Below are 20,612 nucleotides of genomic sequence, written 5' to 3'. Positions count from 1 at the left end.
TTGCCCAAGAAATTACAAGATTGTTTATGAACTGTGTGAGTAGTGACAGCTTTATTTCTGTGTGTGCTAAAATTCAATAGGCATAATCTCCCATTTTTATTGATGTACTGTAAATGTTTTGCATCACAGAGAAACTTAGATTTTCATATGGTTACAGAATGATTAAATGTGATAATTTCAGTAGCGTCTTTGTCTACAAGAATAGCCTCGTGCATATATATAGCATCTTATTGCATTCTCACATAATTCAATGCACTTGTGTATTTGTTTCCAGTGATAGTTGTAATCTTGCTGAGTGACGAATGAACAGGTGGGAAAGACAACCTTGAAGTTTGACATAGCTGCAGTAGAAGTTGGGGAAAACAGAATATAAAATGAATTAAATTAATCCATATTGATATAGCATGTGGATAAAGTATGAAAACAGTTTCTTTATTTGTTTCTGTGATATGCCTGTCATTATCAAGTTGTAGCTGCTGTTGACAAGGTTGTTGTGGGCCTTATTAAACTAGAGCAGTCTGTGTGATGAAAGCGGTCCCACAAATTTCACTGTTCATGATTGAGTGAAAGTAATTGATACGGCTTTGTTAGACCTCGGATGCTAATGTGAGAAACTTCTGCAATGATATCCTGAGGCTGATTAGAATCGGCAGTTGCCAAATGTTGTGTTGTGAAGTAATGTTTTACTCATTAAGCTGTTGCTTAGTCAAAGACTGAAGCAAATCTTTAAAGTCTTAGCATATTAGCAAAGTAGAATTCTTTCCCTCAGCCAATGGGATATTTAAGAAAGTTATGATAGTTACGAAAATGAGTATATTTCATGACATGGAGGGCAACTTTGAGTTTTGTTTACCAAAGTGAACACAAACTTTTTGAAGTGTGCATTTCCATGTTTCCATATCGATTTTAGCTTGTTGCATCCTCTTGATGAAGTATTAAAGTTCAACACACCACCTGCAAAATGGATAAGGTAAACTGTACAAAATTGGACAATGTCTAGAAAAAATCCTAATCACCAAATCTTAATCTACATGGTCAGTATCTTTGGAATCATGTCTGACTGGTGAAAGAGAAGCTGATTCAGAGTTAACATTTCAAGTCTGACATAATACTTTTGAACTGATTTGTGAAAAATGATCAGAATCAGCAGTTCCCAAATGTTGTTATGTAATGGTTTTGCACATTAATTAAGCTTTTTACTCAAAGAATACGTACTCTAGAAGAGTCAGAACAGACTTGACATGTTAAGTCTTTTTCTGCCTCTGCAGATGCTGCCAGACCTACTCCAAGTTTTTCTGTTTTCATTTCTGATTTCCAAAATCTTTAGTATTTTGCTTTTATATCTTTATCTTATGTTTACTACTTGCACCAAGTTTTGAAATATATATTTATATTACATAGAAAATATATTCCCAGATGTTCCTCTCAGCATTATCCTGGATTGGAAGTCATTCTGAATCTGTCATAATACTATTATTGTTGCTTCAGTTTTGTTTTTCTTCTCACATTGGAAAGGCTTTGAAAAAGATGTGTAAAGTTTGTTCAGGGAATGAATTCTTGCTATAGTCCCAACTTAGTTGACTGAATCACTTGGTTCGTACTGGTTTAGATTATGGGAATGTAGGAACAGGAATAGGACCATTATGCCTTGAATTCCGGTTCTACTATTCATGGCTAATCTGTACCTTCACTGCACGTGCTTTGACTCAGACTCCTTTTCTATTAATGTCCAGCATGTATCTATCTCTGATTTAACATATTTAATTGAGCTAGCATCTACTCAATTAATTGGAATTCCAAACTGTTTCCAAGACCCATGATGTCAGACGGAAATTAATTTGATATTTGAAGGAAATTGCAGGGGTATGGGGATAAAACAGCACCTGAACTGACTGGATTATTCTTTGCTTAATGTCACCTACTGGAAGGGACATGTTTCTCTCCATTAACCATATTATTTCCTTTCAATATCTTAAAATTCCTTGGTCAAATTACCCCTTAGCGTTGTATGCTCGAAGCATTGTGCAGAAAGATGATGCAAGCAACAAAATCATTACTATTGGAAATGAAATATAACATAATCTGTAATACAGAATTGTTTGCAACATCTTTTCCAAACGAGACTATATTAAACAATTTGTATTCTAGGCATGAGGGAATATGTATAGGATTAATTGTCATTATTTACTATAATGTTTTAGTTTCTGTTTATGTGAAGAAAAATGTAAGATCTTGTATCTCTAAAGATTCTGATAATCTGAAAAGTCATGATCAAATTTTCTATTTTCAGCTTGCCCAATTTCGACAACGGAAAGCCCAGGTCAACCTTCATAATCCGGGAAAAAAACAAAAGAGAAAGAAAAAAGTAGTAAACAAACCGGAGGAGCAGGTGGAGTACGTCACACCTAAACATCAGCAACAGGATGCTAAAACTAGGGCAGAGAGTGGTCCACTAGGAGATGGAGAGTTCATAATTAATAGGATTTTACACAGTGGAGATGTAATCAAACAGGACCAGACCTATATGTTTGAGGTGAGAATTATTTGTGCTTTGTTTTTCTTCAATTTAATAAGATGTGACAAATTCATTTATCGTGTGCTTATATACCATGTAGGATTTGTGTGGTGTTTTTTTATAGTTTTACAGTAAGAGAACAAAAGCCTAATATTTTCCCAGTTCTGCTAAGTTCATACATTATGTGCTGTGGGTAGAGGGTGTTTCATTAAGTACCAAATTCATATGTTTCTGATTGGAAGAGTAGAATTTTGTTATAACAAGGTGTAGAGCTGGATGAACACAGCAGGCCAAGCAGCATCAGAGGAGCAGGGAGGCTGACGTTTCAGGCCTAGTCCCTTCGTCAGAAAGAAAAATTTTTCTGAAGACCGGTCTAGGCCCGAAGCGTCAGCTTCCCTGCTCCTCTGATGCTGCTTGGCCTGCTGTGTTCATTCATCTCTACACCTTGTTATCTCAGATTCTGCAGCATCTGCAGTTCCTACTATCTGTGTTAGAATTTTGTTACATTGGTTGCGGGAAATACAACTTGCCATTAGCACCGATTTCTTGGTATTCAGAAAAAGTGACCTAACCCAAAACATCCTTGCAAAGATGAGATATGATCACAATACACCAGTTCAACATGTTAGCCTAGATTTTGTATGTCTGTTTTTATTTCAAAGATCTACTTTGCTCGTAAAAATATGTTTGTGTACATGTATAGTCATTAAAGCAGTTCAGTTCTATACAAATACAGGGAGAGTGCAGGGAAGTGGAGTTGAAATGCCCATCAGCCATGATTTAAATGGCGGGGTGAACTTGATGGGACAAATGGCCTTACTTCCACTCCTATGTCTTATGGTCTAAATGCATATGAAGAAACAAAACCCTATCCAGCAATCAAACCCAAGGCCTTTGTTACTCACCCATATTTACATGCATTTGAAGCACTGGGGCAGGACCAATAACGGAACAAATTTCTACTTAACTTCGGCAGGGAGACCTTAGATAGAAGGTTTTCCCCATTGTACCTTGGTGGCAGCTGCCCTGATCTTTAGTGCGTCCTTCCGCATGTTGTCTTGGGCCTTGGATTGTATAGTCTGCAACACTTGAGGCTGATTCCTTACCCTGGATGTCCAACAAGATTGAGGCAGACCAAAGAGTGTCTTTCACCAAGTTGATGGTCCTCCAGGCACAATTGATGTTTGTCTCGATATGCGTCCCGGGGAACAGACCATAGAGCATAGGGTCCTGCGTCACAGCTGTTTGGGACCAACCTCAACAGAAACCGCAGCATTTTTCTCCACACTTGCTTTGCAAAAACATACTCCAGAGGTGGTGCCTGAGTCTCTACCACATGTGTACACACACACATACTCCATCCCTCCCACTCTCTCTCTAGGCATACATGACGGATTGTGCAGGTACTGCCCTCACCAGTACCTAAGTGATGTCTTGATGCTTCTTGGAAAGTTCTGGTGATGAGGCATTTTGCCAAATGACTTGACAGTCTGCTTAAGGAGCAACCCAACAGTATCCACCTTTTCCTTTTTCCGCTGGAGACCAATAATGCAATCTGCTGACCACTTCCTGATGGACTTGTGGTCAAAGTGTTTTTCTGTGCACGTTTCTCCATGAAGGACAGCGATAAGGAATGGACCAGCTGCTTGGAACATTCTGCGTCACTGAGGCCAGACTCATCCTTCACAACACTGGAACAGATAGAACCTGAGTTCGTAGTGATACTTGGTGTTTGCATGTCGAGGGTCTGTGCCCAGCTTGATGGAGCCACACACGAAGGTGGCTATCAGGATGAGGGCAGCATTGGGTATGTCCTTCCGCCGTCTATCTAGAGTTGTGTGGTGTCCCTGCAGACACGGTCCATCTTAGACCTCCAGATGAAGTGGAAAAGGCTTGGGTGACTGAGTTCCTGTCCTCTATCATGGAAGTCTTAATGACAGTACCCGGGAGAGGCTGGGCCAGTTGTTATATCTGGGTGAGCCGAGCAAAGCCCTCGAGTCCTTAGAAAAGAATAAAACTCCTGGAAGTGACTGCTTACTGGCCGAGTTGTATTCAGCTCTATGGTACTTGAATGCCCAGGAACTGCTGGAAGTGTACGATAATATGCCTCTGGCAAGTAGCAAGTATGAACTTCTGAGGAAAGGTATCATCATCCTTGTCTACGAGTGAAAGAGGAGGAGGGAGAAAGTTAGAAATTGGCCTCAAATTTGACTGCTGTTTGCAGACAAAATCACCATAAGACCATAAGACATAGGAGTGGCAGTAAGGCCTATCAGCCCATCAAGTCCTCTCCGCCATTTAAATCATGGCTGATAGGCATTTCAACTCCACTTCCCTGCACTCTCCCCGTAGCCCTTGATTCCTTCTGAGATCAAGAATTTGTCAATCTCTGCCTTGAAGGCATTCAACATCCCAGCCTCCACTGCACTCCGTGGCAATGAATTCCACAAGCCCACCACTCTCTGGCTGAAGAAATGTCGTCTCATTTCAGTTTTAAATTTACCCCTCTAATTTTAAGGCTGTGCCCACGGTCCTAGTCTCCCCGCCTGACGGAAACAACTTCCTAGCGTCCACCCCTTCTAAACCATACATTATCTTGTAAGTTTCTATTAGATCTCCCCTCAACCGTCTAAACTCTAATGAGTACAATCCCAGGATCCTTAGCCATTCATCATAGGTTAAACCTACCATTCCAGGGATCATCCGTGTGAATCTCCACTGGACACGTTCCAGGGCTAGTATGTCCTTGCCGAGGTGTGGGGCCCAAAATTGGACACAGTATTCTAAATGGGGCCTAGCTAGAGCTTTATAAAGCCTCAGAAGCACACCGCTGCTTTTATATTCCAACCCTCTTGAGATAAACGACAACATTACATTTGCTTTCTTAATTACGGACTCTACCTGCAAGTTAACCTTTAGAGAATCCTAGACCAACACTCCCAGATCCCTTTGTACTTCTGCTTTGCGAATTTTCTCACCATTTAGAAAATAGTCCATGCCTGTATTCTTTTTTCCAAAGTGCAAAACCTCACATATACACACATTGAATTTCATCAGCCATTTCCTGGACCACTCTCCTAAACTGTCTAAATCTTTCTGCAGCTTCCCCACCTCTTTAGTACTACCTGCCTGTCCACCTATCTTTGTATCATCAGCAAACTTCGCCAGAATGCCCCCAGTCCCTTCATCCAGATCATTAATGTATAAGGTGAACAGCTGTGGCCCCAACACTGAGCCCTGCGGGACACCACTCGTCACTGGTCGCCATTCCGAAAAAGAGCCTTTTATCCCAACTCTCTGCCTTCTGTCAGACAGCCAATCCTCAATCCAAGCCAGTAGCTCACCTCGAACACCATGGGCCCTCACCTTGCTCAGCACACGTTTAAGGTCATCGCTAACAAGGTCAGATTTGCTCTGGTACCGATTCATTTCATACTGATTCATTTCAACCAAACCTGTATTTATCAGGCAGGATGATCTCTGAGAGCCCTCTGCTCCACAGGGATGCAATTGCCACGCTCAGGACAGGGGCCTGGACTCCTGTGTAATTGTGTCGATTAGGAGAAGGTCTTTGACAGAATATTGTGCACCGAAATGTGGGATGTGCTGTCCAAAATAGACTTTGGGAAAAGAATCTGTAATTGGATCCAACTGCTCTACATCAGCATTGTTAGTGCAGTCTCAATCAGTGGTTGGAAATCTGAAAGCTTCCCAGTCAGGCAGGGTTGCACACTCCTTGTTGCCTTGTTTATGTGTTGTGCAGAGCTCTTTGCTGAGACTGTCACAAAAGATATGAGCCTGAGAGGGGTGACTTTGGTTCAGAGAGGCTGAATGTGCACAAGATCAGGGGAGGAGAGGATTGCCAAGGTATGGCAGTAACTGGGCTTTTGGGAGCTCTGCTGTCTCTTTGTTGTAAGTCAAATCCTCGTCACCGGAAGTGAAGCACTCTGTTGTACGTGACGCAGGTCTGGTCCATTCTCAGATTTTGTCTATCTTGTATCTGAAGATTTTTAAACTGTTGTATAAATGGAAGCACAGTATTGATTGTAGCTGCACTGCTGAGATTACAAATCACATTGACATAAGTGTGAAAACAAATGTATAATTATTTCTGTGGGAAATAGTTTTTCTATTAAACATTGCCTAGAGAGCTAATTGCTGAATGTTTGACAGTTTTTGAATTCTTTGCAGAGGAGAAGTTAATGTTTGAAATGAAAAATATTTAAATTCTTTTGTTCTCATAAAACATTGGCTTTTATTCAATGTGAGGGATGTATTCAGTTACATGACTTACTTCATTATACCTGTTTAATGTCAAGTTACAAGATCACTTGACCGTGTAGTGATAGTAGCAGTCATGTATTTTTGTGCATAACGTTAGTATTTTGGAAAACTTTCGTTCACGAAACAAGTTTTGTTTGTTCTAAATTGCAAAAAAACAAGAACAAATGAATAAAATATTCCCATGAGTGGGATAACAAAGAGTGGAGCTGGACACAGCAGGCCAAGCAATATCTTAGGAGCACATAAGCTGACATTTTGGGCCTAGAAGGGTTTAGGCCCGAAACATCAGCTTTTGTGCTCCTAAGATGCTGCTTGGCCTGCTGTGTTCATCCAGCTCCACACTTTGTTATCTCGGATTCTCCAGCATCTGCAGTTCTCATTATCTCTTCCCATGAGTCCAGTTGAGAGTGGGGTGTGGTGGCTTTGGATTTGAAAGAATAGCTAAGTACCAAAGATGAGGGAATATGTTACAATGTCATCCTGCATGGAGACCAGGATGACAAGCTGAGTGGTCAGCAGTTATGGCTGCTGTGGTTAGCAGAACGGCTAAGGATCCTGGGAATGTATTCATTAGAGTTTAGAAGTTGAGGGGAAATCTGATAGAAACTTACAAGATAATGTATGGCTTAGAAAGGGTGGATGCTGGGAAGTTGTTTCCGTTAGGCGGGGAGACTAGGATCCGTGGGCACAGCCTTAGAATTAGAGGGGATAAATTTAAAATGGAAATGAGGAGACATTTCTTCAGCCAGAGAGTGGTGGGCCTGTGGAATTCATTGCCACGGAGTGCAGTGGATGCCGGGACGTTAAATGCCTTCAAGACAGAGATCGATAAATTCTTGCTTTCAGAAGGAATCAAGGGCTACGGGGAGAGTGCAGGGAAGTGGAGTTGAAATGCCCATAAGCCATGATTTAAATGGCGGAGTGGACTCGATGGGCCAAATGGCCTTACTTCCACTCCTATGTCTTATAGTCTTATGGTCTTATAGTTCAGGAATGTGGAAAAAGGAGAACAAGGCTCATCATGTGGAAGAGATGAGGGTTAGGTTTAGACTATTTGAGAACACATGAGGAAAAACTAGAAATGTATGTGCAGCTTAGGGCTATCATTGAATCCCTACAGCATGGAAGCAGGCCATTTGGCCCAATGAGTCCACACCGACTCTCTGAAGAGCATCCCACCCAGACTCACCCTATCCCCGCAACTCCTTGGTTACCATGGCTAATCCACCCAGACCAACCCTATCCCCATAACCCCACAGGTACCATGGCCAATCCACCTAACCTGAACATCATTGGTTTGCAGGAGGAAACCAGAGCACCTGGAAAAAATCCCTTGCAGACATGGGAGAATGTGCAAATTCCACACACAGTTGCCTAAGGGTGGAATTGAATTCAGGTCCCTGGCACTGTGAGACAGTACAGTGGTAACCACTAAGCCCTCATGAGGCTAGGGCAGGTGAAGGTAGAAGGGAGGTTTGGATGGGAAGATGAGGTGACTGAAACTATATATCAGAAGGTTGAGTAGTCTGTGTGTTAGCTGTGACCACATTTTAACTATTTCTGAGGAAATTTAAAGACGAATATAAGGTCGCATTGTTTGGTGTGAATTTGGAACCGAGGCATCTTTAGTTCAAGCATTACAGGTGCATTTTATCCAAAATTATGTTTCTGCAGTTGAGGCACACACTTTTGGGCGAAGTCATATCAGGTGTCATGTTGCTGCATGTATGCAAAGCAGCTAGGCAATGATGTCTTTTGTCAAGCTGCTGTGTGAGTATATGCAGAGAATCACAAAAGTCAGTGTTCTGTAACCTGGTAACAGTATTAATGCCATCATTCTGTGACCATTTCCTCTTTCTTAGCTGTACTTTAGCCACTATGGCGAACAAAGGGTAGATAGTGAATTTTTCGGGCTATTTCCTTACCATCTGGTCGGTGAGTTAATTGCACAATCCATGCACATGTGCACAGCCAAGCTGTCATGTAAAATATATGAATTTTCTTTGGTAAGGACATCCTGAGATAATGTCAGGAAAGTAGAGTTGAAATTACAATCATATCAACCATAATCTAATTGAATGGCAGAGTGGGTTGAAAGGACCTAAAACCTACTCCTCCTAATTCATATGTTCTCAGTGAAATCTGCACCTTCCTCTAACTTCTGTGCATTTGCCTGTCCTAGTGCTATAAGACAATGCTTCCCCTGAAGTTGTAGCATGGCTGGTGTAAGGCTGCTGCCATTCAGTTTAAGAGACTACAGATTGCTTTGGATAACGACATAGTTGAACCTTGACAGCCTGGTTGCAAATTCTAACATCGTGGCATGAGCAACAGCAGTCTGAGCTGTTTGCCTGAGAGACAGCTACAAGCTGCATTGTCAGAATGGGAGGGGAGGCTTTAAATGAATGTGCCTTTCTGAGACAGGTCAATTTGTACTCCATGAAAGCATTGCTACATCTTCCATTTCAGGATTCTGAGTAACTCTTTGCGGAGTGGGCATCTTTCAAGCCCCTTTGAACATTGTAATGTGCTGATTTTTTTCTTCGCCCAATGTATGGTGTTTTTTTGCTGGCTAGCCTGCATTTGTTATCCATCTCGATTTTTTTTTCCTTGATGAGGCGATGATGACTTGCCATTTGAAACCCTGCCGTTGTGGGGATATATTTGTGCCCTCAATGCTTTTGGAAGAGAGTTTCAGGATTTTGACCTAGTAATAGCAAAGGAAGAGCATATTGTTCTTAGTCAGGTTAGAAGGAAACATACAGGTGGTAGTGTTCCCATGCATATGCTGCCTGGTAGTCAAAGGTCAAAAGTTTGCACATTGCTATCTGAGGACCCTTCATGAGTTGCTGCAATATGTCATGTATATGACAAACACTCCCTGCCACTGTGCATGTAGTAGATGGGTGTGAATCGAATGGATGTTTGTTGTGGATAGTTTTAAGTTTCTTGACTGCTGTTGGAGCTGTGCCACCAGATCACAGGCATTGAGGAGACAGGATGCTAAATACTTGCCCCAGAATTAGTTCCTCCTTTCTCTGAAGTCAATGAGTTAGTTTGATGCCTTTCTGTCTTGTGGAGACACAGTAATGGAGGGAGCCACATCTGTGAATATGCAGAAAGTCCAAAAGGAAATCTTTGCAAATTCATCACCTAAGTAATAAATTAAAGATTTAAGAGTGATACTTCACTGGGGTTGAGTTTATAAAAAATGACTGGGAAAAGCTTTTATTTTTCTTTTTGCTGCTTAAGGTAAGATTTTTCCAAATTGCCTGAGCATTTCATTAGTGTAATAAGCAATGTTCTTGTTTATGACTGACCACCATGGTAACCAAATTGCAAAAAATAAAACTTGGGGACTATTTCTATGAGATTTGGAATTATTCTGGAAACCTGATTGTCCAGTATTGCCATCTGCTAAGATCATGATACTGTAGTTTTTAAATATTTTCTCTTGGAATATGCAAGGGCAGCATTTATTGCTTTTTTTTTCCAATTGCCCTTTAGGAGGTGGTGATAAGTTACCTTCTTCAATGTCACAAAGAGGGTTTCTGGATTTTCACCCAGCAAATGTGGAGGAATGGCTATATAGCTTCAAGTCAGGACGGTGATTTGAAGACAATACTAACAGGGCTGGCGAGTGAAAACGAGATCAAGGACTGAATCTATTTGGGTAGAATTAAGAAATATTTGAGATTTAGATTTAGATTACTGGTGTATTCAATGGACCTTTAAATATGGAGAGAGTTACAACAAAGCAAATTTGCAGGGAAGTTGAAATGTGATAGTATATTTTAATTATCCAAATATAGACCAGGATTTTGATAATGTAAATGATCAGAGAGAACGTTCTGAGTGTGTTCAGAAGAAATCTCATGTTCATTATGTTTTTATATCAGCAATGAAGGCTTTGGGACATGAGTTGGATTAATGCTGTGCTATCCCTTGGCTCTAAGCCTTAACTTGCACAACTGATGACAAATGGCCCAGTTGACCAACAATTTTATTGTAACATTAATCAGTAAAACACAAAATATAAGTACTTATAACTTGTATAGAACACCACTCATTAAGTGATTAGTCTTGGCTTTAGCATTCTTTGTCCCATCACTGAGTCTCTGATCAAGACTCCTGTGTGTTGGTCCTGGGTTCTCGATATCAGTTGCCTTTGTTTCAAGGTTTACATCTTCACCTTGGTCTCTACTTTTGTTGCTTGTCCATCAATGCTGAAGCAACCAGTGATCGACAGCCTAACATCCAATGTCTTCTGCTCCACGTAGTTAGCTTCACGTTTGTTTGAGATCATTTGAATCCAACAAGCATGCATCTTGGCATTGTAGCTTTTGTTGAATATATGTTGCATATGTTTTGCAGACTTGGTTTGCAATTATTAACCCCCTTTTTTGCTGCAACAAGTATTGCAGAGTCCAGAGTGTTGCTAGAATCCAAAGCCCACATTGGCAATCAAAGAATTTTAGGGAGCAGCGACTATAATATTGTATGAATTGGGTTAGGCATGTAAAAATAGGACAAGGAACAACACAGAATAAAAATACTACACTGGAGGCCAACGATGGTGGAATGAGTAGAATATGTTCCAGTAAATTAAAGCCAAAGATGGGCAGGAAAAACTATCGTAGACCAAACTTTAAAGAGGATATGATTCATGCACATTGGAGGTACATTCCCACCATGGGGAATGGTGGGGAAATCAAAGCCCAGTGATCTCTGGATGAGGAAAGAGAACAAGATGAAGAAGCGGTAGAAAAAGGGGCTAAAGGGCAGATTGATTATAGTTGCGTGTGAACACTATTTAAAAGGGCAACAGCACACTGCAGCAATGTGGAACTACACCAAGAGGAGGAGGAATACCTCTTCCAAGTGTTCAAGGATAATGGATATCCAAAGAATTGGGTCAGGAGATGCCTACAGGCACAGCATCAGAAAGATTCTACATACCCGACACACTCATCACACTACCCTACATCAGGAACATGTCAGAACTCACCACAAGACTTCTATGACTGCTGGGCATCAGAGTGGCACACAAATCCACATCAACCCTAGGACAAGTGCTCACCGAACGAAAGACCCACTCCCTGCCATGGACAGGACCAATGTCATCTACAAGATCCCTTGCAGAGACTGCGAGAAACGCTACGTCGGAAAAACAGGAAGGCAACTAACAACAAGAGTACATGAACACCAACTGACTACAAAAAAGATATGATCAGTACTCACTCATCTCAATCCACATGGACAAGGAGAACCACGACTTTGACTGGGACAACACCAAGATCCTGGGACAGGCTAGCAGAGACAAGCACAAGAATCCCTCGAAGCATGACATCCACGAAGCGTGCTATTAATAAATACATTGAGCTCAACCCCATGTCCATTCCACTACGGAGGAAACCCGCAAATAAAACCAGGTGGGAAAACACATCGACATTTCATTAGAGGCTGTACTGAGGATGTTACCAAGCATGGTAATGAAACGTCTGCGGAACAACGAACCAGCTCGGCGAGCCAGCCAACCTCAACACCCACAACCCGAGCTACAGATCTACTCCAAAACCTTAGAGATTGATTATAGTCAGTTGTGATAGAAGGTGATAATTCTACTCTTGTGTGATCTCACATTAAAAGAAAATTGTGCAGTAACCAAGCCATTTAAACTAATGAGGCCGGAATCGGGTTATTGCTGATACAGAGAAGGAAATTTCACGTTTTTCAAATATCAAATAAATTCTTCAATTGCGTTAAAGCCAATTTGCATTGAAGAAATTTGAGTTGAGTTATGTCAGAACTGACTATATATGTTGAACCATATAGAAATATGTAGAACTCTAGAAAGTTGTTGTTTCCCCTCAAAGAGAGTCAGATAGGTGTATTGAAAACATGCCAGCATTTTTTAAAAAATCAGTTTTATAATTATAGGCTGTTTTGGATGGGCCAATATTTATTTTACATCCCTAGGCTCCCTTGAGAAAGTGTCAACCTGCCTTCTTGAACTGCTGCAGTCCATCTGGTATAGTTACACCACAGTGCCTGTAAGAGCAGGAGTGCCAGGATTTTGACCCAGTGGCACTGAAAGAACAGCAAGTTAATTTCAGGTTAAGGAGTTAAGTTATGATGGAAAGAATGTCATTGACGAAAAGTAACTGAAGATGGTTGGGCCTAGGACGCTACCCTGAGGAACTCGTGCAGAGATGAAACGACTGACTTCCAACAAACACCGACATCCTCCTAGGTGCCAGTTATGACTCCTACCAGCAGAGGCCCCCATCCTGGGCTGGTTCCGACTGATTCCACTGTTACTAGGACTCCTTGATGCCATGTCTAGTCAAATGCTGCTTTGATGTCAAGCGTTGTCACTGTTATCTCATCTCTGGAATTCAGCTCTTTTGTCCATTTTTAAACCAAGGTTGTAGCAAGGTCAGAAACTGAGTGGCTCTGGCAGAATACAAAACAGGGAATCAGTGAGCAGGTTCTTGCTAAGCAGGTGCTGCCTGATAGCACTGATGACATAATTTATTGCTTTACTGATGATTGGTAATTGGATATGTTGAATTTGTCCTGCTTTTTGTGTACAAGACATACCTGGACAATTTTCCACATTTGTCAGGTAATTGTCAATATTGTGGTTATACTGGAACAGTTTGGCGAGAGGTGTGCAAGTTCTGGAGCACAAGTCTCCAGTACTATTGCTTGAATGTTGTTACTGACCATAGCCTTTACAGTGGACCAGTTCCTCCAATCATTTCTTGAAATCATATTGAGTGAATCAAATTAGTTGCAGACTGGTATCTATGATGCTTGGGATGACTGGAGGAGGCTGCAGTAGATCATCCACTTGGCACTTTGATTGAAGATTGATGCCAATGCTTCAGCTTTAACTTTTACACTAAGGTGCTGGACTCTTCCATTATTGAGAATGGGGATTTTTGTGGAGCCTCCTCCTCCAGTGAGTTTAATTGTCCACAACCTTTCACGGATGAATTTGGCAGGACTACAGATCTTAGATCTGATTTGTTGGTTATGGGATCATCACTGTCACTTGCTGCTTATGCTGTTTGGTAGCTTCAACGAAGGTGACACCTCATTTTTAGGTATGTCCAGTGCAGTTCCTTGCATGTCCTCCTGTACTCTCTGTTGAGCCAGGATTGATCCCCTGGTTTGATTGAGTGCAGGTCTGCCAGGTTTCAGATTGTGCTAGAGTATGATTCTGTTGCTACTGATGGGCTACAGCACTTGGATATCCAGTCTTGCTAGATCTATTCATATTCTCTCTGATTTGGTACATTGATCCACACCACATGATGGAAAGTATTATCTGCTTGACTAGCCTGTGAGACAGCTGTCCCAATTTTGGCATTAGCTCCCAGATGTCAGTGAGGAGGACTTTGCAGGGTCAGTGCAATTTTTGCCATTATCGTTTCCAGCGCCTCATTCAGTGCTAAGTGGCCTGTCCAGTTTCATGTGACAATAGAAGCAAATTTTTATTGCTTAACTATGTAAAATCAGGAAATTTATAATTGAAAATTAGTAGTGTTTCACGGCAAGATGAATGTTACATTTTTTTGAAAGGCAACTTAAATTCAATTTTCGGAACCAACTTTTCCGAACCAACTTTTCCTTAAAATGTATTCTGTTTCACCAGTTAAAGATACTTTTTTTTTGCTTTGCTGAAATTGAATACAATTATGGTACCAGAATAGTATTGCATATTGGAGACAGTAAGGACTGCAGATGCTGGAAGCTAGAGTCGATAAACGTGGATCTGGAAAAGCATGGCAACTCGGACAGCATTCGAGGAGCAGGCAAAATTAACGTTTTGGGCTGAAACTCTTCAACTGGACTGGGGAGGGCGAGGGGAGCCCAGAAATAAATAGAGGGAGGCGGTGTTGAGACTTTGGGGAGGCTAGGTGGGGTGGAAGTAGGTGAAGCATTAGTGAAGGAGCATTTTTGTGTACCCATAACATGAGTTACCTTGTAATCTGCTTTGACATGAAATTATAGATTATGTATATGCATTTGTAGAAATGAAATTACCAGATGTCCTGTATTCATTATTAAAATATAAAATTCATTACGTATCTCACTCCTCCCCATTGATCTTAATTATATTTGCAGTTTTTGAAGTGAAATCTTTAAGTATCAAGATAATTTTATGCACTGAGTCTGTACCAGAAATTTCTAGATCAGACGGTACGAATGCAGAATAAAGCTTATCAGCTCTGCTTGCATACGAGTGCAGTAGCAAAAGAGGGCCCTTTTAACTCATGCTAAGTTTTGTTTTTCACACTAGCTATTTTTCAGTGTTCCAAGTGAGACTACCTAATTCAGTATACCACAGTTTTATGATGTCAGAAGGGACTCTCAAGGTGTTATTGAGGCCCTTTTAATTTATCTACTGGAGGGTACTCATGGCCAACAAACAGAAGGTACTTTTATTCCATCAGTTTACTGGCTTTAGGCCAAAGTGTTAGAAGTGAAAATAGTTTGTCAACAACTCCACAGTGCATTCCCTGGAATTATTTGGGCACATTCCACCAGTTGAAATCAAATTGAGCCACTGTATGGGTGTGTACTGTATTTATGACTTATGAAATATGTAATGATTAAAACGATGATCATGACTTCCTCCTCCAACAGCCTTGGCTGCATAGTAAAACTGTTGTGAAAATAAGTGCTGGAACAGGCAGTAGTGAGTTTGATACTTCAAAAAAAAGCTCCCTAAGAAAAGTAAGGACTTATGAGATTCTGTATTCAGTCAAATAATGCATTTTATTTTAGATCTACTATTTTTAAATGGCTGTCTAGTGGAACAAGCAAAATTATTTGGAAGATTGGATAAAAAGACAAACAAGATCTACAACTTATAATTGAGTAAAAGCATTGTAAGTTGAAACAGGTGGACTGTTTAAAACAAATGAAATCCTGAAAAAAAAATTGTATTTGGAACTTGTGAGCAACTTTTTTATTGCGTGATATGGCTGTTGCTGACAAGGCCAGCATTTGTTCTTCATCCCTAATAGCCTCGAGAGCTGATGGTGATGCAGTGTCATCCATGTGGCCTAGGAATACCTACGGTGCTATAACAAAAACAAAATACTACAGATGAAGGGTCCCAACCTGAACCATCGACTTTCCTGTTCCTCTGATGTTGCCTGACCTGTTGTGTTCCTCCAGCTCCACACTCTTTTGACTGTGACGCCAGCATCTACAGTTCTTGCTACCTCCAAAATACTTGCATGTTGGGGATCTGATATTTAAAACAGTGCGGGAGAAGTCCAGACCTGGCAACATCTTGAAGGAGAGAAACAGAGTTCCTCCTTACAGTCAAATAGGTTCCAAAGAAAAGGCATTGGACTCAAAACCTTTCATGGATGCTGCACTGTCTTTTACACATTCAATGATGTTAGGAAGAGAGTTCTGAGATGTTGATGAGTCAGCACTGAAGGAATGATAAAGCTCCAAGGATGATGTGAGGCTTGAAAGGACAGCAGACAGGTGTTGATCCTCCTTGTATCTGCTTCCCCTGTCCTTTTAGGTCAGAGGTGGGCAAACAAAGTATGTCATCTTGATGGGTTGCTACTGGAAATCCAGCCCTGCTATCTCTGGAATCAACACAAGTTCCAGGTCGTCCGTAAATCTCCATCCAATGCTGCTTAAAGCAGTAGCTGTGTGTGTATGTTTATCAGGTTACTTGCTTTTAAAACATGTTGTTATCCTTCAGCACTCATTGATTTTAAAAATAGCTCTTTTCAGTCTACAATAAAAAAATACAGATTGAGAAAGATAGTCTTTACAGACAGTGATGAGACAATATCAAATTTAAAACGATAAGAGAGTCAGTGAAATAGAACATCAAACAGTACAGTAATAAATGGGCCCTTCAGCCTATCATGTCTCTGCCTACTATGATGCCATTGTACACTAATTCCATCTGCTTGCACGTGGTCCATATCCCTCTATTCCCTGTCTTTTAATGTTGTGTAAATGCCTCTTTAAACATTGCTATCGTATTTGCTCAGCAACCTTCGCTGGCAACTTGTTCAGGCACCTATCATCCTCTGTATAAAACACTTCCTCCACGCATTTCTTTTTTATTCTTTCCCTGAAATAGCTGTATGGCCACCATTACTAAGACTAGGTTGTAATTTGACATTTTATTGATTGAATTCAAATTTCACTAGGTACAGTGGTTGAACACATGCCCCCAAAGCTATAGCGTGGGGTTCTGCATTATTTCCCTAGGGGTATTACCACTGTACCACCTGCTGCTCCTAAAACATTAAGGGAAATATTTTTTTAGGTAAAAGGCTTTGAAAGCATGGAAATAGTGCCTTTTGAGACCAAGTTGAATAAATGTTTGAACAGAGGAAGATAGGGAGCAATGGAGAGAGCGGGCATTGGGGTTAATTTAATGCTGCTTAACAAGCTTCAGCAGAGACATGAAGGGCTATGTTATCTAATTTTGTGCAGTGATTTTCTTTTTTTTAAAATATGTTAACATTATTCTTGTAAGTATATGGATATTTCACAGATTTAGCAATGATTCAGGGTCATTTATACTTTCTATCCATGCACTTCCTTGCTAAATATTCCAGGAACAGTGGTAGATTAAATGCTTCGACTTTCAATCCAAGAACATTCCAAATCAATAAGCTATAAACATAGATACAACATAAAAATCTTGCATCTCTGCGAGTTGGCTTCTGGCTGCTGTATGTTTGACACTATTATCAGCTTCTATGCTGAAAAATATTTTGAAAAACGTCTGTGATTTCATCCTTCTGTTGTCCAGTCACAGGAACCCCATAAATCTCTGACAATGTGATCTGAAAGCTTTACTTGCACCATTTTCCTTCAGTTACTGAAATTTATTTTGTTCAAATCAGGGGTCTAATGACAAAATATTTTTAAAAATATTAAATAATATTTTAAATTTTTGCATTGATTTATCTTTTATGGCTTTTAATGCCTCTTGGAAGGATTATAGTTGAAGGCCTATCTATCTCCAAAGCCAGAAAAATGAGTTGATACTTTTGTGTAAGATCTATGGTAGCAGTTGTGTTGAATTTCCCAGGGTGCATTATCCATGAGAACATTATCTTTTGCATGGAAACTTCCCAATGTTGAAGTTCTTGTTGAAAAGCTAGATGATTCATTTCACAAACGTTGTCTTTATAAAATAAAAGCCGTATGTGAAAGAAATAAATGACTTATGATTAGGATCCAGTTGTAACCACTATTTCATTGTCTATAAACTTTATAAAATGAAAGAGGAAAATATTCATACCGAGGAAATTATGCTGTAGTTCATCTAAAGGTTACCTTCATTATGTTTTAAAACAGTTGATTATGAAGCCATCTAATTACCACATCTATTTTTAAAATCAAAAATGGCCAATGTATGTAGCTCGTGCTCATTGGCTAACGGCTAACGCCTGGACAGCGCATTGAAAGAAATTGAAATTAAGACATTTATATTTGAAGAGGAGCAAGGTGAATCTTTGGTTTTAATTTGTTTCTTTTCATTGCTTACAAAATTCAAGAATATTTCGAAGTCTCTGAAAGAAACAAATAAGATTGTAGGGTGAGAGAGGACAAAGGTAACTGCTTTGTTGAAGGTGGTATGGTTAATGGGCTTGCTGAGACCAACATTTTGGGGATGATAAAGGGGTAGATTGATGTTTAAGGGTGTGATGAGAGACAATGGACTAAGTTGGAAGTAGTTAAAGAGTGCTGGACTGTGATGGATCTCATGGTTTTGTAGAAAGGAAAATGAATAGTAGAATGTTAAGTGGATTGAGTGTAGAGATGGAGCTACTGAGGGCCAATTTTTCCCTTACCACTAGAGATGTAATCCATAGTTCCTACTGTCCCATGTTCTCTAATCTGGTTTGATTAAATGGCTACATTGGTTCCAATCCTGCAGTGCTATGTTAAGGGAGGTCAGTAAGTGACTGTAAATGTTTAACATTTTTAATTGATCCATAAAGACAAATACAGTTAGAATCTGAAGCCAGATTTGTGTTTGGTGTTGGCAGTCAGGAATTCACAGCAATATGCTCCTTGAAAGCTCACATCTATGATTTATTTTATGTAAAGGCCTCATGACTTGCAGTGCATTCTTGAGCTTGCACACTGAGATTGAGATTGTCCAGTCAGCTACCTCCGCTACTTCCCTCCCTTCCCTGACCTCATTAGGTCAAACTTCTGCTGTTCTACGTGCTCCAGTCCTATATCCTACTTTTCTAGTTCTACTCCTATCTCCCTTCCTCCCTTATCCTGAGGACTCATTACTGTCTCCTCTGACCCTGTTCACAATAGACTGCCAATCAACTAGCTTTCCTTGCTGCCTCACATATTAGCTGATATTATTAACAGTTTTCACTCCACCGATATTGTCTGCCTCTTATTCAGATTTGCCCTCCAAAAGCACCCCTGCCCTGAAGAATTCACGCTCTTTCCTCTGACAGGTTTTTTGTTTTGAATTTTGATTCTTGTTCAACATCGTTATGTTTGTTCTCCCTCCTCACGTTTGATAAGATATTTGCCAAAATTTGTCTTCAGAGGCATTGTCATTCCATGGTGACTGTGGCTCAGATTTATCCCATGTCGATTCCAGCTGAAGTTTCATCTTTCTTGTTTTGAATCCACCTAAGATTGCAGATATCTCTGTGCTATACAGTGCTCTTTGGACATCAGTTCTCACTGCATCCCACACACAGCATTATGTGCCACCAAATGCGACTCGTAATCTCTCCCCATTATCACTGTTTCACATGATGATAAAGGTGCCCTTTCCACCACGTCCATTTCATTCTACAGTTTGTTTGGCATTTAATGAGAAACTTTTCCTTATCCATTGAGTTGTTAAGGAGTGCATGCCACAATAACTCAAAGGTTACATGCCCTTCTGGAATCCTTCCTTCCCCTTCCCTCTGACCCTATCCCTGACTCCAAATCCATCTCTTGTTGGGTATCATCTGACCATCTGTGTATTGATATTAACGATTTGCACTTAGCAAAAGGCTTTGTTTTATCCTTTTACATGCTGCTCTTAATTAATTTTGGGCATAACATTACATCAAGTTCTTCTTCCTGCATCTCCATACCCACTTCCTTTGGACAGGAATCCCATCCCCATCCTGTTGACGGTCTGCAATGCTCTCCTTCCACCTGCACTGCTCCCACCAATTGAGAACTGTCAGTGTGACATCGATCACATTAATTTCTCTGGTCTTCTCATGCATTTTAACTGTCTCACTCTGAACTGACTGCAATCTAGCTCTCAGATTCAAACCTAACTTTGTAATCAAACTTGCTGCTGAGGGTGGTGATGGTGCTGTTGACTGCCACATTGACGTCTTCTTTGTGGAGACTTGGTCTCAGCGCTTGGACACTGGCTCCTATTTCCCCTGGATCATACCCAAAATATTGAACATGAAGCTATTTGTTCCACAACTATCACTGACCACAACTCATCTAAGGGTGTCCACCATCCCCTAAAAAAAACCTCTAACCTCAAAGCCCTTGAATTCTGAATGGCTTACTGTAACAGTTCTGGAGGAACTCAGCAGGTCTGGCAGCATGTGGAGTGAAAAAAACACAAGAGTTAATGTCTTGGGAACCTTCTACCGAAAATCTATAAACTGGACTGTGTGGAAAGATCCATTGCTTCAACATGTTTCTGCCCATAAAATTTATTCCTCCCATCTCAACTAAATCTGTTCTCCCCTTGTCAAGTCTCTTCCTGCTTACATCCATGATTCTTCTGGCATCTGGCATTTGGCATTGG

The 20,612-nt window shown here is 40.6% G+C and overlaps 1 protein-coding gene across 5 annotated transcripts in view; it reads left to right on the top strand.

Moving 5' to 3' along the window:
* The window catches only part of akap9 (A kinase (PRKA) anchor protein 9), a 245,974-nt gene that overhangs the window by 856 nt on the left and 224,506 nt on the right, over positions 1–20,612 (top strand). For all 5 annotated transcript variants that reach the window (XM_048559679.2, XM_048559688.2, XM_048559659.2 and 2 more), the window contains exon 2: positions 2,291–2,533. In XM_048559679.2, coding sequence (XP_048415636.2) covers positions 2,291–2,533 — 243 coding nt within the window. The remainder of the gene's footprint in view (positions 1–2,290; positions 2,534–20,612) is intronic.

The sequence above is a fragment of the Stegostoma tigrinum genome, chromosome 2, assembly GCF_030684315.1.
Source record: "Stegostoma tigrinum isolate sSteTig4 chromosome 2, sSteTig4.hap1, whole genome shotgun sequence".
NCBI lineage: Eukaryota > Metazoa > Chordata > Chondrichthyes > Orectolobiformes > Stegostomatidae > Stegostoma > Stegostoma tigrinum.
Note: the sequence above shows the minus strand (reverse complement) of the source record. Positions and strands in the feature narration are given on the sequence as shown.